The following is a 26,418-nucleotide window of genomic DNA, read 5'->3' on the forward strand; positions in this document are numbered from 1 at the left end:
AGTTCCAAACACAGCTCAGGACTATACCTCAGCACCCCAAGTCTTATTTTCTCTCAACCCCCCACCAAGACTCTTTAATTAGATCAATAAATCAGCCCACCAATGGTTTGTTTCTTGATTTGAGACTTGGCTCTCTGGCTTTGGGAGAGAGATGTGAACAAATATATACAAATATTGATTGGCCTGTGTTTGACTAGAAGAATTGATCAATTAAGAGGCATTAGTCCCGAAAAAATACATAAGAATACTGAGTGAGGGTTGTTGATCACATTATCACGTCATGTGATAAGTCATTAAGAGGCAAACTGGTACATTAAGCATAAGGTCCTGGTTTCCTACTCTTTGGTTTCCGTACGGCCCATTGTGTGTGTGTGTGTGTGTGTGTGTGTGTTTGTACCCCCCCAAAAAGGACTCAATTCAAGCCTCTTTTGTTAAATAAACTTTATATACATCAGACCAAGCTTGTACATCACACTGTGCTCTCTGTTCCTGAACAAAATGGGCAGATGATAGTTTTACTTATTGGTCATAAAAAATTAGTTGTAGGTTGGTTCATACAAAGACAACATGAGTCCCAGGCAGATGATGACGATGCAACAGGTCCCCCAGCTCATGTTCTGTAGTCGTTGTAGTTTTGGAGGGTGTAGGTTGCCACGGTATCCAGCAGCCACCCGCGGGTCACAACTGTAGCTCGCCTCGAGAGAGCTGAGGAGAGGACGAAGGTGGAGGATGAGCTTTCTCTGACAGTGACAACAAAATCACATATGTGCACAGCCATAATATCTGAAAAGGGAATACTGCTCAAAGGTGTCAAACTGATGTAAAGATTGGAGCTGCTAACATTTACAATGAAGGGGAGACTCTCTTTCTGGACTCAAATGTTTGTCTTGACTTTTACATCCATATGAGCTTTATACTACAATACATTACATTACGTTATTTAGCAGACGCTTTTGTCCAAAGTGACTTACAATAAGTTATATATACATAAGTTACAATTATAAATTATCCCCAGAAAACCTTCACTATCAAACTATCTTTTCCAATTCATCACTATAACCTAAAACTCTTCTCTATCATTTCTAGCTATAACAGACAATAGTGAATGCTCACTAATACTAAGTGTAGGAATAACATATAAAGAGAACTAAGATTTTATCCTATCTTTGGGAAACTTGTAAATTCTTAAAATCAGTAGTATTTTCCTTTAAGGCAATAACCTGTGCTAACAAGTCAAGAGCATGTCATGTAAAAAACATAATCTTGAGTGTGTGTGTACATACCGAACTGTACATGGCTATATGTAAAGAGAATATATTTCCATTACGTGGAGGATGGTCAAGACAGAGACAGAGACAGAGAGAGAGAGAGAGGGAGAGAGTGAGAGAGAGAGAGAGAGAGAAAATGCGTGTGTGATTCCAATCGATGGTGCAGAGGGGGGGTGGAGGGGGCGGGAGGCTACTTGATTACCTGGGCTGTGAGTGCCAGAGGACGTGGAAGAGGAAAGGCCACATTAAATATGCAGCAGCGCAAATTAGGATGCCAGGAGAGGGAGGGAGGGATTCAGAGCCACTCGCTTTCTCTCTCTTTCAAACTGTCAACTTCCCTCTTTCCATGGCAGCCTCTCTGTTCTGTGCCCAACTTGTTTTGACATTTCCCCTCTCTCCAATCTGACATTTTCTCTCGGCCATTTCTCTGCTGCCTACCTTCCTTCACACTCACTTTCTTGGGAAGTCACTCCCCTCACTCTTGTTGGGGACCTGTCTCATTTTCGCTGGCAGCGTTTGCCATTTCATCATTCTGCCACTCTCCAACCAGTTCTCACACATGCACAGACAGACAGACACACACACTAATAGACACACACATGCACTAACAGCCATGCATGAATACTTGTTAATATGTATTCCTACACTTGTGAGGACATTCCATTCACTACATTAATGCCTTAACCCTCTCAGATACATGCCTAAGGACTATGGGGTTGGTGGGAGGGTCTGCACCTCAGGGGGCTCATAGGTTATTAATGTCTGTGAATTTTGTTATTATAACCGTGTCTGACCTGAATGTGTTTTTATTTCGTTTTTTTTTATATTTTTATGCACGATTGCACTTTTCACGCAAGACACATTTCTGGAGACAGAAGTAAACTATCAAATCTAACCTTACCTTATATAGTGCTGAAATGATTAGTCAATTATTCGATCTACAGAAAATGAATAGATTATAATTTTAATAATTGTCAATTGTTTTAGCCATTTAACAAGTAAAAATACAAAACATTTGCTGGTTACAGCTTCATAAAAGATAAGATTTGCTTGTTTTACTCCATTTATATAATTATAAAATGAATACTTTGGGATTTTGTCTGCTGGTCAGATTTGAGATTTTTTGGCAATTTTAAGAATCACTTTGGTCTCTGGTAACTTGTGATGGGCATTTGTCATTATTTTGGACATTTTATACACTAAATGATTAATCAGAAAAATAATCGATGGATTAATCAATAATGAAAATAACCGTTAGTTGCAGCACTAACCTTAACCCAACACTAATGCATATCTAATTAATTAATTCTAAGCTCAACCCTTAAACAGCCCTTTTCAAAATGAGAACAGGTCAAAATGTCTTCACTTACCCAAAACATATACACTTCTAATGCTAAGAACTCAATCTGGTCCTTACAGGAATAATAAAAATACCAACACATACACACACGCACACACACGCACACGCAGACTTCCTGTCTAACACTCCACAGGTCTATCCTAGTGCCAGGCTCTAACCCCCAGGCGAAGCCGTGCATGAATTATGTAACCAGCTCCCCCTGCTGCTGTCAGTCTAATCCCCGTCTTTATGAACTCTGTATGTGAGAGTGTGTGGGTGACGCTGTGTGTGTGTGTGTGTGTGTGTGTGTGTGTGTGTGTGTGTGATTGAGTGAGAAGAGACTACAAGATTGAGAGAATGTTATTTTGTGTTCAGGTATGTGTATAAGTATAGCTGGAGAAAATGAAATTTCATTTTCAGATAAGACTCACTGCTGTATTTGGACTGCGGTGACTCTGATCCAGGCTGCACAATAACCAGCTGGTGGGACTTCTGTGGGAAAATGGAATAGAAACGATATATAACACCCAATTTAACACTACAAAATGAGCAAGAGTTTACTGTTAGAATATATATTCGACTGCCATGCATTGTACTGGTTCAAGTTATTACTTCTGACAAGAAAGTTAGAAGGAAGGTATGTTTTCACCCTTGACTGTCTGTCTGTTTGTTTGTTTGTTAGAAAAAATATCTCAAAGAGTAACGAACAGATTTGGCTGAAATTTGGAGGAAAGATCGCTCTCAGTCTGGGATTTCTGCAATTATCTAAGTCCGACATCTGGGACTTCCAAGTTGGCTGCTAATCAGCATTGCATTCAAGTGCTATTTTCTCTGAAAATCAAACCTGGAAGACAAACGATAAACAAACATAAACCGTTACGGACGCTGACGCTTTGTGAGGTGGAGAATTGTTCAGCGTTGGCAGAGGTTTGTGCTCTGCTGTGCCTTCTTCCTGCAGGTAATACTTTACTTGTGTTGCTCATAATACATGAGTCATCTTAAGCACATTATGAGTGGACTGGAATCATTAAAAATGGAACATGATATACTATATTGTGTGGGAAAAAATCAGAGGTTGAATACTTTATGGGCAGTCGTCAGGAAGAGGATCGAGACGCCATTTGTTTGGGATCCCAAATGTCTGATGCGGAGGAAGACATTTGCACACGATGAAGCTGAGACATTTAAAACTTGAGACATGTATTCATTTTCCAGCTTAAAAAAATACTTTACTAAACAATGTATTGTATGGGCTTATAAGCTTTGAAAAATGAAAACTTTTTGCTGCCGATATCCGTTTCCCTGGAAACACCTGAGGGTAACAAAAACACAATCATCCCTATCCCCTAATTCAATTACTGATTTAAATGATGTTCCTCGGCACAAGAAATTTGTGCTAAAACCACGACAAAAACCCTTTTCTTCATGCTTCCCGTTAATGCTGAAGGGTAGCTTACTTAACCGGAACTCGGGGGCATAACATTTTGATTGACAGCTCTTGGTGAGCTTGAGGCGCTGTGCTGAGTTCTGGTTACCAAGGTAACATTCATACAATGTTCTGTTAGTTCATCTTTACCACAGTTAAGCATCTAAGTGAGATCAAAAAGGAACAATGATCCCAGAAAATATCTTGATATAATTTGTTTGCTGATATGGTGAATTGTTTGGCAACAATCATATTTCATCAGTGCTTTGTTCTTTATTGTCCCCTCCACAAATACTCTGTAATCAGTTGCTGCTATTGAGATTTATGAATGAAATGGCACCCTCCCACATATTCCGCTTGCATAACTCATTCCCATATTTGTTTTCCATCACAAGAATATATCATGGATTGTGCTCCGGTTACCAATACATGAAGTCTTTAATGTGAAATCATTATGCAGTTTCCAACATTACAACTCCAACAAATAGGACAGATCTGAGTAAAGACCTGGCAGCCAAGTGGCTTTCTAGTCCCAAAGGCTTTTGAGCCAGCGAACTGATGATTTGCTAGCAGGGCCAAACCCATTCCTCTTTTCTCTGATCATTGTTGGGTAATCCTGTAGATCAAACTGTGTCATGGCTTGCTGTGAACATTATTTGTCGGGGTAAGTGCTATATTTCAAGATGAAACAGATTATGGAGCATGTGCAGATGTTGACTTCTTAATAAAAATCACTTAGCCCCTAAAACATTTGCCCCATGATGTATGGAACTGGAAGCGGTAGTAGTATACACAGTACCCAGTAGTGATAACGACAACTAGAGGACCAAAGACTATAACCAGGCTATGAGTAGGACCAGCAGATAGTGGCTATGAATACTTAAAATTAAAATCATTGCACAAAAATAATTAAGACAAAACTATTTAGGCAATATGCTACTGTTTACTTTTGTCTACATTTTCTGTTATTATTTAGAATCAATTATTTAGAAGCGGGAAAGGCTGGATGCTCTTACCCGTTTACTGTCGAGGAGAAGTGGATCTTTCACTACAGCTGCTCCACATAGCTCCACCATCCACTCCATCTGACCTGGGATGGACATACACACACACACACACACACACACACACACACACACACACATACACACACACACACACATACACACACACACACACACACACACACACACACTTGAGTAAAAGCTTGGCTGTAATAGCTGACTGTTGAGGAAACCCTTTTTAAACATGGTCAGAACTGAATTGTGATCTTTCTTTTTCTTTCAACCAAGGAGATACTGAGCGTAGATTCATTTCAGGATCAAATTTCCTTTGATCAGAGGGTGGGAGAAGAGGTCAATACAAGACTCTCCACTCATTCGGTGTGTGCATCTCACTCCATCAGTCAACTCGCATTTAACTCAAAAAGAACTGGATGAGGAAAACGTGTTCACATAATCCATCAAACACCAAATGGACCATCATCAAATGAAAATGTCATCCATTGTTTCCCATTCTTTTCCTTTTACATGACAACGCTCATGTTGGGAAAGCATCAAGCAACTTACAATACATGTTACAGATAACCCTTATCACATAACATACACAACATCGAGCAATTAAATAATGCATGAAATCCTGTTGGGATGAAGAAAACAGACTCCATCCTCATGTTGTACCGTGTAAAAGCAAGCCTTTAAACTACTCACGCTAGCTAGCAGATGTTGACCCATTAGCGCAGCTTCATCGATCCAGCAGGCAGCAGGAATATACTGTAGGAGCACTTTAGGAGCCCCGGGAAGAGGGGAAAGAAGAATTTCGGCTTGTGTTTTTTTTTTTTTTAAATGCCCCCCCTGAGACCTTCACCCATGATCTACCTATCCATTCATCCATGTTGTAAGAGTGAAGAGAATGTGCATCAACAGGGAGTATTTTGTATGGAAGGACACTGAACAACTCTCTACTTTACACTAGGAGGTGAAGTGCTTTATAGGCTAAAAGAAACTGTCTACAATCATTAGGACATAAGTTCATGAACAAGGCTGGCGCAGAGACTGTAAGGCCCATTTTCACCGTGCGCACACCATTTCCAGCATTTTGAAAGACGAGAACCTCTTTCAGCCTATTTGTTGCAGGAGCACTTTGGCTATGACTGTGAGCTTACTTTGAAAATAAGTTCCAGAGGGCACACTGACTCCATAGCAACCACTGTGCAATATAAAGATACTACACAAGAAATGACTCACTAAACTCATAAGTCCATACTCAATCCACCCACACTCTAGCATCACTTGTCATTGTTCTCCAGTCCCAAAATGACAGGTGTTACACAGCGCAGGTTTCAAGCTGTTCTTCGTGTCAGTCAAAACCTCTGTGAACCTACTTTAGCAGTCCTTCTTGTATTTCCCTTTTTTCTTTTCTCTCCTCAAAGCCAGGCGGGTGTCTATCGGGGTCCTGCAGGACGCAGACAGCAGTAAAGAGGAAAAAGTATGGTGTAGCAAACTAATTTGTGTCTCAAAAAACAGAACATTGCAACCAGCGTGCCTGTGGCTGGGGTAAAGGGGCATTCCACAAAACACTGCCACCTTTGGGTTTTTTGCATTCCAGTCCTTGGAAACCTTATGCAAATGAAAGTCCACATCCTCTCTTGTTTCATTTGGCCAATGTACAGAAAGTTCATTATCTAGGTGTTACGATTCCTCTGGGGTTCGAGCGTTGTGGTTACGCTCATAGCATGACAACTAGCAAAGCCTAATCAGTGTACCAAGAGAACAAGAATGGACTAGAGGTGGGGAGGAAAATCAAAGGAATTGGAGACGGCTTTAAAATGGCTGGCGGATGGTATCTAATGATAAATTCAATTAAGCCGATTTAACTACCTTAACTAGTCTCTCATACATTATATCGTAAAAAGAAATTACAGTTTTATGTTCAATGGAGAAAGCCTCGGAATAATCTGGATGAAACTCTGACAATTGTGGTTAGGTGGCGGCAGATTTATCCCATTATTGCAGATCTTTTAAAGAAAATAAATTTAACATACATTATCTATTCCCTGTCGTTTACCGCATGGCTTGCCAAAGGTCTGTATTGCACACAGCTCTTAAGAACTCTCAGTACTGCCTTGTGCAGATCTCAACATACTCAAACACCAAGCATGTGCCTCATGCCTCCAGACAATTGCAACATGGGACAAAAAACAAAACAAAACACTTCATATCGCCCCATCCTTTCTGCAAAGCATGCACAGAGTGAACACTGTATATGAGACCAGCTTATGCTATACATGCCCACTTCACTCCATCATTGTGAGAACAACGCTTGGTTGGAGCAAAAGACTGTTTCATGATAGAAGCAACTTTTCATATTAATGTTATTTATTTTAGTCTTTGTGAAGATAAAATAATTCTGTGACTATAACTAAAACTTTTTTTTTTCATGTTACTGTTTATTGTCAGTTATTTGTAACTGAAAAAGCACAAAAAAACTACTCATAAATTATTAGGTGAACATGACTCCCATACAAAATAATGAATTACTTAGAATTTTGCTGACATCATATTCCATGTGCAGTTTTCCAAGTTTGACAGCCCCATAGTGCATTCAAGGCGATGACATAAACCTAATTATCAGTTTATTTGAATGTGATCTCATCTCTTTGATTCCCTAGTGATCAGCTGCCTTCCTCTCTTCTATGGAGAACACAGTAATGTTAAAAAACTTAACTTGCTAGTTAAAGGCGCTGTGTATAGCATTTTATCATCAATAAATAATTACCACATTAGTTTTGAGACATTAGTGCAACTACAATATGTAGCTAGATATATACTGGACATACTGTACATCACTGTATGGCATCAGTTTGTTCTCTCGTTGTATGCCACTGAAATTTGCATATGAAGAGGATTATGTGAGTTTTGAGAAAAATCACAGCCAGCTCATCTTTTACAATCATGCAACTTGTACTTCCTTTCATTAATTAGATATTAGATATTAATTAATTAGATATATTAGATATTACTCAAAAGAGAACAGAGCTGATTTGCAGAATTATTATTTTTTTACCACTTAAGCTTGATAGCACACTGGGGGTGATCCAGTTAGAGTGTACAGGTGTACAGAAGTGAAGTATCTCACTCTATATATCGTCATATCACATTTGAGTAAAATGTACTTAAACTTTTCTTGCTAAAATAATTTGTGTTGTATTGACACAAACCAATGGTCACGTTTTGAGTAACTGTACTCTTTCATTATGTGTGCAAGCCGTTTCCTCAAAATGTTTGAGTTGTGCCAACTCAAAACAGATGAATTGGGGATTACAGTGCATAGGTTCTCTGATGACTCCTCAATTTTGATGCAATTTAATTGAATCTGAATAGTGTTTTGTAAGCACACATACCATAATGACATACATCTAAATAAAGTGAAATGTACGTTAAATTTCTAAATACAAACAAGTTTAGTTATAGTTTTTTTAGCTGGTATATTGTTTTCTTTCCTAGCTGAATATTTCTTATCACAGTGCTGGGGTTTACCTGTGGTCATGTCCGTGAACGGCCCCTGGAAGCAGATCCGGTAGCCCTTCATGAGCAGCTGGAGAGAGAAAGAAGACACAGGGATAAAATAATCTAATGTAGATGTCTGCAAGATTGACTGCAACATTTCTGCAGTCAAGTGAAAGCAAAGTTTGTTCAAGTCAATTGTGAAACAGTTATCGTCTTTCTATTTCTTTTTTTTCCCCATGTATGAATGATGTGGGTGGGTTGTGCGCTTGTATGTGTGTGAGTGTGTGCATGTATAAATCTTTGTTTATATAGTGTTTATTGTACTATGTTAACATGTCCATTGTTAATACCTTGTGCCAGAAAAGAAAATGTAAAAACAATTATCGAAACAATTATCGTTGCTTATTGTGGAAAAAAACATCAAGACCTTGTTCATTCATTGCTCACTTACTCACTGTAGTACTTTTAGTTCAAGGATGAGTAGTAGTACAAAGAACAAACTGCACCACCTTCTCTGTGGCAATGTCACACACAAAGAAAACAAAAAACACAACCTGCACAACACCAGGGACACACTGCTTCACTGCACTCAGGGTCAGTAAGCTTGCCTGAAATGGGAATGAAAAACGCTTCTTTGAACCATGCTAACTATAAAAAGGGAGACAACGCCTCACATCAAAGTCTCATATCCATGGCTGGATGGAAGTGTTTAGAAGATAAATGTCCAAGTTACTGGAGAGAGAAAGGCTGATTTCTCACACCTCCACGTCCATCTATAACGATCATTAGCCAGAGGTGGTTGGTCTGACACAAAACTGTCCCTGTTACAGATTTTTAATTTAGACAACACCTAATGTCCTTCAGGAGGTATTAGAGCCTGTGATGTGATAACACGCACGACAGCCACATGTAAGTGCAAGCTCTTTCTCTCACTCTCACACACACTCACACACACACACACACACAATTGCTTCCACTGATTTCCTGGGAATCAACATTCTGGTGACAAACTCCCTGGTGCACAATTTCATCTGTTAGTCTGTCTTGTCACATTGGTGCAGGCGACAGAAAGGGAATATGAACAGGACAATCTGTCTGACTCCATCAAAGTGTTGGGACTGTGATGAAACCCCCCCTAAATAAGCCTGAAATTACTAGCTAATTCAATTAGTGGGGACTCTTCAAAGGAAGCAATATGGCCAACATGACATCTAGCCATTTCTAATTTTCCCCCTCAGTGGAAAAAGAGCTAGTCCCACTGGCCTTACACCAACAGGAAAATTGCGATTACCTTTTTACAACAGGGCCCAAGCAAAGAGACTATTGCAAAAGGAAGAAACCGGTTCAAATCCAATAACAGCCAGGTCCATGATTTTTGTTCCTGAAAAAGTGCTTTTTTCAGCCTGAGTTTATTATGCAAGAGTAACTTTCCTGTTCATCATTGGTACACTTTTTTTTTGTTTTTCTTCACTGAATCAGAGCACGCTTGCAAAAAGAAATGCCCACAAACCAGTAGAAAACGTGAGAATCCAGTGTATGTATCCATCATTCTGAAGCTTTTCAGTACCTTCTGGTGCTTTAAAATTGATATTTTTTCCAATACCCAGCCCATCTCTTTCCAAGCACTCCCCCCAGCAACTTCAGAAACCAGTTGCTGCAAGTCCATTCATTTTCTAGGACCAGAGAAATATTGGCCAGTGTTGACCAAGGTTGCCTTGCTTCATCCTTTACTGGCAAAGAAAGGTTGGCTGCAGCTAGAACCTTTGCGTAACACTGTCCATCAGCAACCAATCACATACTAGTGTTAATGTCCCACCTATCACTGCAGCGCTATTGATGGTACAGCTAGCTATCAACTTGTTCAAACTGGTCATCAGGCAGTAGCACTGTGACGCGGTTGTTAGCAATCTGCATAGAGAGGCCAAAATTTACTAAAACCTTTAGTGGGTACAAAAACTTTTGCAATGTTCAAAGTCAGCACTAAGACTTGTGATAGGTGCAAGACAATTTGCTTGACCAACCAGGGGTTATGTAATTGGTTTTGCACATGCTAAAAGTTTTTGCATGAAAGGCTTTGGTTAAATTGGGGCCAGAGTTACATGTTAAAAGGATGAGTGCCCCTTTAACATGGTTAATATGGTTTGTCCTATAAAATGTGTTTGTACCATAAACTGAGTCGCGTTTCGCTAAAATAAACAGTGTATAATGGTCAGTGCAGTGTAGTGTATGTGGGACTCACGTTCCTGTCTTCTGTGGTACGAGCTCTCATGGGACCCTGGTGATTGGGCCCATTCACCACGTCACCTCGTACTTCAAAGGGACTCTGTTGGAAAAGAACAACCGACTTCATTAGTATATTATACAGTATGGCAGTATGGCATCCCTGTTGAAACACTGTCACGCCACTACTGGCTTTTTTCATGTCTTGATAATTGGAGCTGCTTTTCACTCTCCAATTTACTGACTGTAGCTGACAGCTTAACATGAATTTTACATATATTTTGTGGCTGTGGCTTTGTCTGCATGATGTGCCAACAAACATCTAATAAGCCAAGGCATCATATACAAGTCAAGCTCTTCAAGAACAAGATGGAACAGACTCAAAATGAGAGTCAAATAAACTCTGGGGTGTATCTTTAACAGTACATTTAACATTTTCCAATTTAAGTATTCATCTTTTGGTTTGTGCGGGATCCATTTACATATATATGATGCGCATAAATTGTTTTCGGACTGACCCAGATGACATTTCAAAAATCATTTTAAATAAATGTTGAAACTAAACAAAGCCTGGCAAAGAACTATACGTGTACAGCAAAGACCCAGATGCAAGGATTGCCAGAGCAATTGGATGACAAATAATTTATGAGGTATCACAGTAAAACACATGGAGGGATTCATCATGCAGCCTTGATTCAACATCTACACGTACAGAGATGTAACAGGAAATTGCCGCTGAACACACAGGCAAACGTACCTCATCTAAGACTTTCCCTTGTTTGAAGCACTCAGTAATCCCTGTGGGGAGGAAATGAGAACAAAAACGGAGCTTATTGTCGAAAGCATAAACACTATTCTGGCGGTTGTTGTATTATGTAAGAAATCACCCCCCTCTTCATCCATGCCTAGTATGTGCTCCCTCCCCCACCATGCTGTTTTACATTTACAGTAATTGTTCCCAATCCATCAGAGATAGGGTTTGATTATGAAGCGAGATGGACTCACACTGGAAGCTCACCACCCACTTTCTGCCTGCAATGCCAAGGAAGTACTTAAGTGTCCGCTCGCATACCAGTTGTCCATCTGGCAGAGGAAAGAGAAGAGACAGAGATGTGAGAACACACGTGCCAGAGTACACACACACACACACACACACACACACACACACACACACACACACACACACACACACACACACACACACACACACACACACACACACACACACACACACACACACACACACACACACACACACACACGCGCACACACACACGCGCACACACACACACGCGCACACGCACACACGCACACACACACACACACACACACACTTCTTGAATCTTCAAACTTGTAACTTAACTGTTATGAATGTGATATTTGCTTGATGATTCAGTCGGGTTAGGGTCATTTGGTTTAATAAGCCAGCAGTATGTTTTGAATTACTACAGAGTTTGTGAGGCTAATTTTATGAGATAATGACCTCGAGGCTAACTACCTCACATATCACTCCTTACTAAATCCTAATTCATTCCATGGAAAGTAGTGAATCCCCAGCCTTCGTTTAGCATGTATCCTACTTTCAGGAAAGAGAAATCTTTTACTTATGAAATAATTGATGACATATTTCATGGAGATATGCTATGATTACATCATCCTAAGGGTCCCATAAGGGATTTATTAAGTGGCACTTGAGGATAAGCAAAGTGGTGGTGGTGAGAGCAGACAGCTCACCTCAGAAATACCAGGCTAGACAGAGTAATGATACAGGATGGAAGACACAACAGTAGTACACAGACAAAAAGGCAACGTGTGTAGGCGAGAACGCCTGTGAACTTCGGGACACTGCTGGGAGCTTTTTCTATCTGGTGCAAAATGAAACACCTCCTGTTTTACTAACTCAAACTATTGCCTAGTCCTCCCTGAGCCTGAAATTACTCCGTTTTATTCTGTTATCAGCCACACTCCTACGGGTTGAATAAATTAGGTAAAAGCCTCATATTACGCAAAGTACTAGTTGCTCTTCCGTTCCCATTTCTGACTGTCTTTACTCAGCTCATCCTACACTACAACGCCCATATGACACCAACAAAATGAGCTTGAATTTCTCCATCAGCCTCTTATTCTTTTCCTTAACTTGTAAGTTAATGGAGGAGGACTACCTCAGCAGTGGACCAGTATTCAGCACTGAATCAAAATTATTGGGCTGATACTGCTGGGCTGATCCTTGGTGTGGTGACCAATGCTCAGCACAGCCATTGACCAGCCTATGTTCACTTCAGTTCACATACCATTGCATCTTTAATATGGCAGGCATAATGTGAACAAGATGGGTAATGTTTTGACTGGGGGTGTGTTTTCATTGCACCAACCTGCTCTTCTAACTCTCCTTGGTTGACTGCAGATTGCAGCTCAATTCTCAACTGAATTACCAATAGCTTCGCAGATGTACCTCGTGGTTGATCAGCAGAGTCGTGTTGTTTTACGTCTCAGGGACTAAGTAATTACATTTGACTCCAATTCTACACAAGAGTCGAGAGCACATTACCGTTCCTGCTCAAATATCATTTCATTCCTAATGATTTGAAACGATTTTCCGCTAATGGTAAGAGTGAGACATCTCCTCCCCCTTTCCAACCTTTAACCACAAAAGATCAACAACCCCAAAGTTCCCATTTTTTGGTTGCCCGGGAAACAGTTGCCATTAAAGAGGCTTCTTTAACAGTGCTAGTTAATATGGTGCTTTGGAGACAGCACGCTTTGAAATTAAAAATAATCTATCAGAGAAGGTAATTAGCAACAAGCGAATGAATGCAGGAGAGACTGTGTGTGGGTGAGAGAGAGAAACAGAGAGAATATCTCTAAGGAGCGTCTTTAAAGGTGCCGGAAATATTCTGTAACTAAATGTAAAGAGAAAAGGTTCTGGAACGGTAAATGTTGTTCTTGTTGAAGCAAATCCGTATTTAAACCCAGACATAAAGAGCCAATTTAATTGCTCTATATCAGACTCATTGTGAACCATTAATGAAAGCCCAATGGATCAGTTCACCGAGTTACAATGTTAACTGAAGGACCCATTTTGCCATATAGTATCATGAGTATAATGATATATGTATCCTCACATGTAGATTATATACACCAAACATACATATGTGCAGACTTACCTGTGCACATTATGACATGGGTCACCTCTGCAGTCACCCGGGAAACCACACGACCACCAACTCTCTTGGCAAACTTCTTTACCATAATCTATGGGCAACAAGATGGGATTGATTACTGTATCTCACAATGTAAGGCAGTGTGCTCAACATCGATTTTATCAACTTACCACAGTGCAACACGATGATTGGTGACTAGTATCTACTCTGCTATGGTGCATTTGCTCACACTTTTGAGACTAGGCTAAGCTCTTTTTTACTGCCTACAAAAAGGCAACATGGCAACCCAAACACATAATGGACACACAGGTGTGGCTAATCTTCTTGCTGTACAATGGTAAGTAGATCAGACAGTTCATTCAAAACTTGTTTGTTTCTTGTGCCTCGCACCTGTTCATTTGAGGCTAATCCTGATGACACAAGCACCAATTTAGCTCTACTCCCATCTCTTTGAGGAGTGTGTGCTAAGGATGTGCTTGTGGCTTGGACATTAGTCTCTTTGTCTTCCTGCCTCACTGATGGTGAACCACTGTTCTTCTGTGTTTTGTTGGCTGGTGTGACCGCTGAACCCAAACTTGACGTCTTGGTAGCTCCACTGCCTCTTACACTCTGGATGGACTGCTGCACCGCTGGGGAAAAGAAGAAAATACAGAAGGAATCGTCAACAATTAGACAGGACTTGACCTGACCAGTCCAATCTCTCACACACACACACACACACACACACACACACACACACACACAAGAGCTGAACCCCTTAAACCACACAGTCAAGGTACCATGAACCAGACAAACCACTTGAAATACTCAACTAGGTCAAACAGACTTGGCTTGTGTACTGAAAAAGTTCTGAGAAGCAATAAAGAGCTTCTATCCCCGAGTGGCACTGTGCCACTTAGACCACCCTATGTGTACTTGGAGAACCAAATCTTGAAAAACATAAAATGGAAAAGAATGGAATTATCAGATTAAGAAAGAGACTGTATTTAAAAACAATATCAGAATCAGAATCAAAATGTTACTATTCCCAGTTTATACCTTCATCATGTTTCTGTTCCCTTGCTATTGACTGTGAGGAAAATCTTAACATGCTCTAATTGAAAAACAGGCTATGGTTACACTTGTTGTTTGTATTTGTGTGACTTTTTCATCCAATCACACCAGGATGCATTAAATGATTTTCCTCACATTACTAATGCATCTTCAAAACAGATATGGAAGTGGCCAGGCTCGCATTGCGATCAGAAGTCTTTGTAGTCTGGACGTCGTAGTGGTGAAGAGAGAGCTGAGCCACAAAGCAAAGCTTTTCATTTACTAGTCATTTTTCGTTCTGACCCTCACCTATGGTCATGAGCTCTGGGTAGAGATCGAGAGAATGGGATTGCAAGTACAAGCAACAGAAATTAGGTTTCTCCGCAGGGTGGAAGGGCTCACGTTTTGTGACAGGGTGAGGAGCTCAGCGATCCAGGAGGAAAAAATGGATGGATGGGAAGTTGCTGACCAAAATTTCATTTTGTTTATAACCAATTCAGGTTATATCTAGTTCTATAGTGGAACATGAGAGCAGAGATGTTGTAATGTTCAGAACAGAATGGCTGAAAATTAATTTCGCTGTCTAACCCATCAGGCTAGGACCCAGACTGTGGTATTGGCTATTAGCATCTGTCACTGCATGAATAATGTTCATTACACCACCAGTAGCCTTACCCATCCCTGCAATACTGCCATGCTTTGGCAGACTGGGCTGAGTGGCCCCGAGGCCATCAGGTGGTCCTGAACCAGGGGGCACTGCGCTGCGGTCTCTCCCTGTGTCTGGAGCAGCAACCCTGGGGAGAGGAGGGAGAGCATCAACCTTTGTAGACCACTGAAGGGAAAGAGCCAACATGGTGTAGACAAGAGCTCCGTCCGATGAGGTGATCGATTGTCAGTAGATGACAAGCTATTTTACATATCATATCAATAAAGTATTGGAAGTTCTTTTCCTTAGTTCTCTCTTGGGCTCATCTCTCTGCACAAAACTCTAGCGCTACAAGACTCCAATAACACAGACAACTGGCAGTGTGCCTACAGTCAAATTACCTGTACCCAAGTGATAACGGCTCAGTGAAAACTTGTCAGAAACTCCAGTGCAAGCCATTCTTTACAATTTCACCAATATGCTCAATGAATATATGCTTTTTAATTTAGAGAGCAAATTCATGCCTCATATAATCCAAGCCCTTCCATGTTTTCATCTTCCCTCTCTTTCCATCTCTCCTTCTCTCTCTCCCCCAGAGGACAGCACTTAGAACCCTGCGAGGCGAGAGGTTGGGGGGTGCAGTCAAGCGGGAGAGATAAATTACCGTGGCAACACAAGTTTCCCTCTAAGTGCTCTAAATGACAGATAAGATGCAGTCACTAATGACTTTTTTATTCTCCACAGCATAAGCAGATTCTGGGTTCATTAGCGAGATTATCCGCCTGTCCTCTTGAGATGCATCACCCTGTGAGAACAAGACTAGCAACACACAGACGCTAGCTAACTTTCTCTTTCAGTTACAGGCGGAAAGAGAGCAATTACATGCTACTTGCTCGAGTTATTGTTCTGCTTAATATGGCGGTACTGCTGAAATGTAGTGCCATTTGAAAAGTATTAACAATGTATACAGCCCTCTGAGGAAGGGAAGAAATACAATGCACTGAGGGCATCTATCATTTCATTAGATCTGTTAATGTATTCCAGGGTTTGACAATAAGGATTGCCCGATGGCTCAGGGCTAATAAAGCACTGACTGTGGCCAGTTGATTGGTAAGTAACTGGCCAAGTTGGGCCTAAGGTTTCTGGTCCTATTTCTCATTCGATTATGCCTTTTTCTTTGCCTCCAAGCTCGGCCCACTCACCTCTCTGTTGGGCATTTGTGTGTATCAGCTTGAACGCCACCTCAAGCTCTGACTTTGTAGGCACTGACAATTACCACAAACACACACTTGATGCCCACACCTGTATGCTGGCAAAGCCGGTAGCTGGAAGCCCCTTATCAGGCCCGATTAATATATTGGCGGATGGCTGAATGGAGAGCAATGCCAGTCTCATGAATTTCCCCTCTGGTTTACGTTTTTTCATGCTGGATACATTTACAACAGAGTTTCTATCAGTTGGTTACGAGGGTTCATCTATGAAGGCAAGAAGTGCAACAAGGGCCAATTTATATATTGGAATTTTACAGAGTTGTTAAAAATCATACATTCCAAATTTATTCAGAAACAAACAGTTTTTGCTGCTGTATTTTAAGAACTTAAAGTGGATACAGACAACTTTTCAACTTTCCCCCCGTTGTCCCCCCCTAGTGTTTCCAAGTGGTATTGTTGTTTGCGCCGCTGATGCAAAGACAATCAGATTGCTTTCCCTTAGAGCCTAGCTCCGTGAAACAGAACAAACCATCTGTCTGCTTATCAACTCCTTGATCATAACACAATATAGTAACTTTCACCACTGCTCATTTTAGAAAGGCCACTGCAAGAAAACGTGTTCTTTGTTTAGATTATCAAACGGACAATGGATCATTTGTTTGTTTCTGGCTGCTAGCGTTAGCGAAGCAACGTTAGCGATGTTGCTAACGCTAGCTAACGCTAGCAGCCAGAAAGAAACAGTTAGATGTTTGTTTCTTTTGTACCATAAAACAAACATAAATGTTTGTTTCTGGCTGGTCCTGGCTTCCTTGTAGCTCCTGGTTCGTTTTCTGGCTGCTAGCGGTAGCGTTAGCAACATGACCAACGCTACCACTAGCAGCCAGAAACGTTAGCAATATGGCTAACGCTACCACCAGCAGCCTGCTACTGTCCAAACTACTACTGTCCAAAGCAAGAAACAATCCCAACTAGAAACCCTGATCTCAGTGCTATGATAGAGGGTAGTGTTTCCACTGTCACTGCGGTTGTTCCGCCGTCCGCCATTTCCGCTACTGGGGATAGCTGCCATTTTTTTTTTTTTTTTTTTTTAATTTTTTTTTACTGGGGATAGCTACCGGACCTCTTTTGGTTGCGCAATGGATGACGCACTTCCTTTGTGCCGTAAATCAAGCCTTCATTCTCCCGGGAGATCGTACCCGGTGGCAGACAGAATTGCACAGTGAAAGCGAGGCTTATAGGGAACCAATCTAAACGCCGATGGTGTCATTATTCTATAGCCAATACACTGTGCAATCAACATTTACTTCATAATGATAAGTTAAAGCAAAAAAGTTGTCTATAGGGTCTTCAAGAACTTTAAAGAACATGCCATTTTATAGTAAAAAAATATTTAAATGTATGAAAAGATGGTTATTTGACTCTCCATTTCATCTGGTTATTTTCATTTTTGCCTGTTGGGCCAGTGAAAACATACCCGACCGGGCAAATGGAAAAAAAACATAACGTTGAAGCCTGTATGCAGTGGTAACTGAAGTCCTCACTTAAGACTTAAATTACCTGTCTGAACTCTGGCTTGTGCCCTGGTCACATGGAAGGGGCATGTGGACATTACGGCCTAGGGAGACAAAAAAACAAGTTCAGGTCAGCTCTTAACATATGCACTTGATACAGAGTAATCTGATCCATGACTTTAGCTAAACAATTAAGACTTTGTACCATTAGTTTGGGGTCACTGACATATAATCTATTTTTTTAATTAGAGAAAAATATCATCCCTCTATGTGTGAAAGAGGGAGAGAACGTATTGAGAAAACTCAAATACACCCTATTTTAGCCTGTTTTCAGCCTAAAAACTGATACTGGTATTTACAAAGTGTCATTGTCTTTTGTACCTGTAGATTTGCGGCTTTGATGTATCAATGAGATTTCTGAGGGGACTTTGGCTGCAGGACTGCTCTCCTTCTCGTGAAGCACCTCTGACACCAGAGCCATCAATTTCTCCAGCCTCACTAGCTCCTCCTGCATTGCTATTTTTTGCTGAAAATGGAGAAAACAAAGCACAGAAAAGGAGAGCAGCGTATAATTACAAATCAGTCATACAGTTTGATAGAATACAGGGTGGACTTAAGAGGAAAATGAATGCTGTAACGACACTTCAACTACACAAAATAGAGGGGCACAGTTGCACAGCTGGTGCCTTGCACAGATATGGGAAAACAGTAACAACCGTTCATCAACTAGGAAGGACCCACACTCAGCTTGTCAGTCATTAATGGATGGGATGCATTTTCTCCCAGACAGCAGTTGTTGTGGAGAATACATGGTAGAGTGAGTGAGAGGGTGAATATATCTGAGAGATATATATGAGAGAGTTGAGAGAGAAAGCGAGAGAAAAAACTCACAACAACTCTTTTATTTGGGGCTGATTTGGAAGAAATCTCGCAGTGTCCCATAGCAGCCAAAGCCATCCAGATATATTAGGGGTTTTCCTGGAGCTCATTACTCACTGGGCACAACTGAACATTCAACCAGCATCAGACAGAGTAATAGCAAGTATGTGTATGTGTTTCACTGCTTCGCTATGTTGATATCAACAGTCTGAATTCCACCCGTTGATTCATTGATTCAGCTGCAGCTACATTAACTCATTTGCACATGCGTACACACACACACACACACACACACACGAGAACACCACTGTACTACCAACACTGTGTATGCTCAGCTGTGTGTAAACCCGGGTCCTCTCTAAGCCCCACAGCGTTAAACTCTAACTCCAAGTCAAATACACTAGACAGATAAAAGTGAGAATACTGGAAGATGGATGGGGTAGAAAACAAGAATCATCTCCTAGGCGGCATTTCCTCCAACGTAAATGAAATGCAATTTAGAAAGCTGCTGAGGGGGACATTTTTTACTGAGCCTGGTAGTCTGTCATCCAAGAACTGACAGCTCGGTCGGGAAAAATGCAGTGGCTGCCCTCTATCGGGCATAATGTGACAATGCATCATTGAATGCCCACTGCAAACAAATAATGCTGAACAAGCAAAGAGCTAGATTTACAATTTCTAATCTTCGATATGATGGAAAATCTATTTGCTTTGACAAGGGCCATGGATGGTTCAAATGACTCTTCATAAACTGAATTAGATGTAATTTTTAAAAACCCAAGGTGCATTTCTACAACAATGAATAAAACAAAAGAAAATCCTTCAGAACATAATCATATTTACCTGTGTAACAAGGACTTCGCTTGAGAATTGTGATGATTCCATGGAAACACCAGTGTAATTTACTGGGACATCACCTAGAAAGAATAAGAAATAATTTAATAGCTTTGTGTCTGAATGCTTGGGTCCAAACACTGAGTAATGGAATTTTTTCACATTCCCAAGACACAGACACACAGACACACACAGACATACACACAAATATTTGCGAGGAAATACAGCATGCACCTCCTTTTGCAAATCAGCACGTACAGAGCAGATTCAGTGCCATGCTTAAGGGCATCTCAGCAGTGTTGGCAGACATAGTAAATGATCATCATTCACTCTCTAATTTAGCCTTTAAAAAAAACAACAAGTTTAATTCAATGAAAATCGACTTACATTCATCTGGTGTGCCAAACAAGTCCACAGATGCTTGGCTGGGATTAACACAGTCAGGACTTGGGCATGCAGGTGGGTGGCTCAACTGCTCTGCTGCATCAACTTCAACACATGCATGTTCACATCCATGTGCTTTGCTAGACTCTCCCTGACACTGAGCATGGTCATCAAGCAAGCAGGAAGAGTCCTGCTCCATTGTAGATGGACAAGCAGAAGTTCTGAAAATTTGAGCTAAAGTGGGTAGTTGCTCCTCCACTCCACTGCAGTCTGACTCAGATGAAGAGTCTAGCCTTTGAGCCCTTCTCCTCTTCCTTGTGCTGTTCTTGATGGGGGAATGGGCACTAAGCTCACCGCTTCCTTGGCCATCTGCCATAACTTCGTGGACCATTTGGACAACTGGTGATACGAGGCCGTCAGGGGTTAAGGAGGATTCTGCATTGGCCACGTGTTCAACTGTGTTCTCTGTACAGGACTTTTCAGTGACAGCTGCACTGTCTGGTGAAATACTGCGTCTTATGTCGATCTGCTTTATTTCCCCAGTTTCCCTCATGGTACCGTCCAGTTGATTCTCTGTGATTTGAGAATGCTGTGAAGATACCGGGGCCTCATTTAGCACAACCTCCCCAGACAAACCAAAGGGTGTGAAGAGCAGCCCAGAATTTACTGCTTGGGAGGCAGCAGAAAAATGGGGCCTTTCTATTTGAGATTTTGCCACTCTATTAGGACTGAGGGTACTACTAACACTATTCCTGGAGAGACAGTTTACAGCACTATCCTGAATCGACTCACTGGTATCAGGGATTGAGCAATCCACTACCACTTGATCTGATTTGACAATAATTGTTTTCTTCAGTTCAATTTCAGGATTAAGTCTTGACTTCTGTGTATTATGGATGGGTGATTTAGAAGGGGGGATCAAATCACTACAAGATGAGTTTTCATTTTCTCTGGAAGATCCCTGATTTGTTGCAGGTTTGATTCCAGGACCAACAATACAGTTCTCTTCTGTTTCAGTTCCCTGCAGATTTTCTGTGTCCAAACCAAGATGGCTCCTCTTCATGTTTGGACCACCAAGAAGGAAAGATTTCCTTTTAGTGGCTTTGAAGCTCTTAAGCAGTTGCTCTGTGTCCAACTCACTGTCATTCCTGTCCTCCTCTTGTTCCATTTCAACACATTTATCCTGACATGCTGAAGCCTCCAATTGAACATTTTCAAGTCGAGCATCATTTGGGGATGGATTAGCTGGAGCGACACTTTCAAGGGCTGGATCTACCACAGTTGCTTCAGTTGGACTTCTAGAACTTGGGACCATAGGTACAGAACAAGCAGCACTAGCTTCACAAGGAGTTTCAGTGTTTGGAACTTCAGCAATAGACTCTTTAAGAGGGGTAACTGCTTCTTTTGCTATCAAATGAGAGGATATACTCTTGCTAGACTCCATTTTCTCAATTCCTCCCATATCCTCATCACAAATACATCCATTTATTTTAGCCAACTTTGCCATGTTTCCATTTTTGTGTGCTGTCATATCGTCTGATGTACTAGCTTGTTCAGATTGTGTCATCACTTTGCTGTCTTTGTCAGGTTTATTGGCCTTGGTGTTTTTTGGAGCACATGCTTTCTTGTGACTCTCCTGGACTTCCTCAGTGAAGAGCTGAAGTCTTCTACTTCTCCTGGTGCTCCTCATGACTGGGGTTCCCAAGTCCTCACTACTAGGATAATTCTCAATTTGAACCTGTATTTCGTCTGACCTTGGTTTAGTCTTGGGTATCTCAACTGGACTGCATTCTCCGCCTTGAACACCAACCAGAACAAGGGGCTTAGGCACTCTAACAGATTTGCCCTTATCTGGCTTAGCATTTTTAATTTTCTTCTTTCCAGTCCTCCTTTTCTCTGTACTTTCCAGTTTTGTGTTAGCTTGTTCTTGCAAATCACTATCAACATGCGGCAAAGAGTTATCCATCCTTTTCTTTGACTTTCTTTCTGGTTGATTTAGCCCAACATCAAACACAGGACTGTCCACTTCATCTTTGCTGTTATTGTCATTCTCTGGCAACTTATTCAACTCTCCCCTGCATTCGTCTGTGCTATTCATGTCATCATGTAAGTCTATGACCATGATCTGTTCTGTTTCTTTTAAAATGCCATTAGTGGTGTCATTAACTTGTTTCATCATTTGTGGCTGTTGCTCCAAGGAACTTTCATTTTTATCTTCAGAGCGGGATTTCTTGATAAAATCAGCAGGGGTGAGATTATCGTTACTGTTCTTTCTCCTTTTGGAAATCTGCTGAGGAGTCTGTGTTTCTTCAGATGGGGAGTGTGTTGGTGGGTCTACAAAAACTCTTAGTGTTGGAGAGGTGATCCTGTTCCCTTTTCGCTCTCGCTTGTAGACTGCCCCGAACACCTGCTCTTCGAGGGGTTTAGCACGCACCTCTCTCATAGGAGTCACATCACTATTGTTGAGTTCTATTGTTGAGCCTGAAGAACAGCTTTCTGCAATACAAGCAGAGTATTCTGAGTCAAAAGTGTCTTCAGTAGTATTTTCCAACTCTGAATTTTCTTGAGTTGGTGGAACTTTCATGAGCCACTCAGAGACTTTCTCTACACTTTTCTTCTGTCTCTGCTCAAGAATTTTGTCACATTCCAAATTGTTTTTTTTATTGTTCCTTGAAGACTTTCTTAAAGGTTGGTGTTGCTTCTCATCTGGAATTAATATTGGATGAGCTGAGGGATTCTCAACTTGGGCGATTCTCTTTTTGCCTTTAATTTTGAGTTGTGATGATGCCTTTTCCACAACTTCTGAGATTTCTGTTTCTGCTGGTACCAAATAATCTACAGTAGGGCTGTGCATTTTCTTTTCTGAAGTTGGTGGGGCATCACCAAGGCCACTATCCAGGCCTTCATTTTCCGTGGTAAAAGGACTTGAGTCTTCAAGACCCATGAGCCTTGCAAATCCATGCTGAGCTGAAGAGAAAGCAAGAGGGGAATGACAACTAATTAATCTTTTAGAACACAACACACTTTCCAAATACAATGGGTATGTGTAAGAAGTGAGGCAATTCTTCCTTCAAAAAAATAAAAGCATAAAATGAATCTAAAAAAACAACAATAGTATCTTCATTCACTACAGATTCACCGTTAATATGTTTACTTAGGCACTTTGTATAGTTGGTGGCTTTGCAGTTGACAACCAGGCAAGAAATACATTTTTTGTGTATAGTGGCGTGAATGTGACACCCCCCCCCCCCAAAAAAAAATGAATGCCATCAATAAGTTAACATATTTCACTGATCCTTTCACTGAGAGTATTATGTGGCATAGCTCACCCTATACCCTAATGAAGAGGCTGGCTCCATGTTTCATTCCTTCAAATAGGCAGCGGTACCAAAATTCCCATGTAATCTGCACTAATTTCAGAATGGCACTTTAAATTATGGCCTATCTGTCAGAGTTTAAGATTTTACCTGCTATAGTTGAGGAGTGAGACCTTGGAAGATCATGGTCATCATGAGTGATCATGACATCTTCCCTGTTGTCAAGGCCAGTGCCAGATGTATCTCCAGATGATGTATTATAAGGATCTTTTGCAACTTCAGCCTCTGTTTCACTGGGTAGAGGAAAAGACACAAGACAACCAATCTATTTACAATATGAGCCAAGATTGTAATTGATTAAGTTGAGAGAGTAAATGTACATTTGTATTATTTTGAATGACCTAGAATAAATGTAGAATTTAGATGATTTAGATGGTTCTAGTTCCTTACATTGGCTGTTTTCTTTGCTGGGACATCCCAGTAAAGTCTGAAAAAGTAAAAGTAATGTCATTAGGTGATGCTACGGAAGTCAATTCTATAATGTCAGTTCTGCATTCTAAGAAGTCAGTAATGTAGCCTTACAGTTTGTGTGGGTGTCATGTTCATAGGCCTGTATCATATCCTGCAATCCCGCTACAAGTCTCTGGAACCCAGGGCTCTCCTGCAAACTCCTGTAAAAGTAAAAGTCAAAAACCACGCACTTATTTCACCATCATGATGCGGGTATTGAAAACAGTAAACTTGCAGTGACTTCATCAAAAGCTACACTTTCAGCTCGTCATCATGCCCAACCTTTTAGTAATCTTGGTCTTGCAAACTGGACAGTTGGCCCCATTTTTTTTTGTGTTGTCCAAGAGCTTTGTCATACAAAATCTTGTGAAAGAGAAAAATATATATATTATTGATGAGTACATGTAAAACGATATTAAAATATTAATTTATTTAACAAAACATAACCAATCAGTGAGGAGATATCAGATATTAGTCTACTTACTTGCAAAACTGATGGTCACACTTTGTAGATACAGGTGTGGTCATTAAATCCAGACTATACAAGAAAGAAAGTATAAATTAAGCACACAGGTGTGGTCATTAAATCCAGACTATACAAGAAAGAAAGTATAAATTAAGCACACAGCATGACAATTTGCCTAAATGACAATGAATGACTTCAGCCTGTAATTTATCACAAATATAATCAATTTTACTCGTTTGACAAAGCTTCCTGGTCTGAATGCCACTCACCATATAGGACACTGCAGGGTCTCCCACAGGACTGCGATCCCCCTTTTGACATCTGTGGCCTTTGGGGTTTTCATGGTTTTTTCAAAAGCTGCACATGAAAATCAAAGCACACAGAGGCTCTCAACAATATGTTGCCTTTGTTTACTTTCTTTCTTGCTATTTTGACTTCCTCATATGAAGTGTATCCCTAGTCCGTAATACTCATAGGTAATACTTGTTTGCTAACCCTAACGCCTTGAAGATTTAGAGCAAAATATCCATCAACTGCTACGCCCCATAGTTAAGGAGTGAATTTTAGTTCCATTTTATTTGTGAAATAATTGAATGGTTGATGACCTATTGACCAGCCACATCATGGTTTTGATATGCCTCGTTTTTGAAAATTAAATGAAAATGAATGGAATGAAATATAGTGAATAAAAGAAATTAAGAAGTGATTTATTGAGTCCAACTTTCTCTGTAATGAAGCACTTAGCAGCTCACCCAGTTAAGTCGTGACAATTGCATAACTGTTTACAGCTTGATTGTTATTGTTCACTTACAGCTTGCAATGTTATCCAAATAGCAAGCTATAATGTGTTATCTAGGGAGCAAGTTACATCATTCTGTCAGCTGCATATTCAGGGTGACTTACTGCACACGTCTCCTTAAACTGGTTGTATAGCATGAAACCTTATTTGCTCATCCATGTAAAGGTTCTGTGTCTGGTGCACTGGGCTAGTTGGGACAAATGGCTAATCACTGTAAGGGCCGTAATAATGTTAACTCACTAGTTGTTAACTAACTATGATGCATCAGCAATGCAATAGCTTGGCCAATATGCTTACCTGTTGTGTTACCGTGCGTTATGTGTTCATAATATGTGTGTGTGTAGGATATTGTAATGAGATCAAAATCATACGAAAAACACTCATTGGCATCAGTGTGCCAGAACAAAGCACAACATAAACAAAGTATGTTGTTGATAGCAAGGTAACATAAGCTAGCGTCTCGCTGGCTAGCTGCGATGACTTGTTTTGGAAGGTTACACAACTAGCAGTGAGGACTTTCTGAGATTGAGACAATCGACGCAAATATAGCGACTGACCACGGTAACATAGCTCAAATTGTAGATCACAGTTTTTTTTTTAAAATGTCATTGGCTAAATTATAAGAAAAAGACATATTCACAAAGAGTTACCTTCTTTCTTACAGTCTACCCTTTCACACACACACGGCCATCAGCTTTGGTTTTCCCGCAACTATACCCTTCTTCTGCGTGTGTGTAACGGCGGTTGACAGTTACGGCGCATTACCGCCATCTACTGGTGCGGAGTGTGGACCAGAGAGTACACACTGTTATTGTTGCATTTGATATTAACATGTTCAACCAATAAGAATAGACCGAAACAACAGTACAGGTTTATTCTGTTAACTATTTTGTTATAGTAGTCTAAC

At 40.7% G+C, this 26,418-nt stretch overlaps 1 protein-coding gene across 1 annotated transcript; it reads right to left on the bottom strand.

Annotated features, from left to right (window-relative positions):
- Nucleotides 1–480: 480 nt before the first annotated feature.
- LOC139644157 (breast cancer type 1 susceptibility protein homolog) lies at nucleotides 481–26,180 on the bottom strand. Its single transcript, XM_071519538.1, has 21 exons — nucleotides 26,162–26,180; nucleotides 24,982–25,069; nucleotides 24,731–24,784; nucleotides 24,529–24,609; nucleotides 24,319–24,407; nucleotides 24,187–24,223; nucleotides 23,887–24,029; nucleotides 20,423–23,386; nucleotides 20,045–20,118; nucleotides 18,704–18,848; nucleotides 18,369–18,426; nucleotides 15,630–15,748; nucleotides 14,313–14,551; nucleotides 13,926–14,013; nucleotides 11,767–11,844; nucleotides 11,519–11,559; nucleotides 10,781–10,864; nucleotides 8,572–8,629; nucleotides 5,050–5,123; nucleotides 3,039–3,099; nucleotides 481–705 (listed from the first exon to the last, which is right to left on the bottom strand). The coding sequence occupies exons 2-21, from the start codon at nucleotides 25,053–25,055 to the stop codon at nucleotides 611–613; spliced, it is 4,656 nt and encodes a 1,551-aa protein (XP_071375639.1). The 5' UTR covers nucleotides 25,056–25,069; nucleotides 26,162–26,180; the 3' UTR covers nucleotides 481–610.
- Between the last annotated feature and the right edge of the window lie 238 nt (nucleotides 26,181–26,418).

The sequence above is a fragment of the Centroberyx affinis genome, unplaced genomic scaffold (assembly GCF_046629955.1).
Source record: "Centroberyx affinis isolate AG114_WGS23_722 - 3 ecotype Tasmania unplaced genomic scaffold, CSIRO-AGI_Caff_v1 ptg000713l_1, whole genome shotgun sequence".
NCBI lineage: Eukaryota > Metazoa > Chordata > Actinopteri > Beryciformes > Berycidae > Centroberyx > Centroberyx affinis.

What these genes read in the sequence shown, in the direction of transcription:
- LOC139644157 (XM_071519538.1), bottom strand. Translation starts at nt 25,055, where the DNA reads ATGAAAACCCCAAAGGCCACAGATGTCAAAAGGGGGATCGCAGTCCTG. An exon ending in CAGCAAAGAAAACAGCCAAT is followed by an intron (nt 24,030 to 24,186) that starts GTAAGGAACTAG and finishes TCCTCTACCCAG; the next exon opens with TGAAACAGAGGCTGAAGTTG. An exon ending in GCGAAGTCCTTGTTACACAG is followed by an intron (nt 18,849 to 20,044) that starts GTAAATATGATT and finishes CTCCATTTTCAG; the next exon opens with CAAAAAATAGCAATGCAGGA.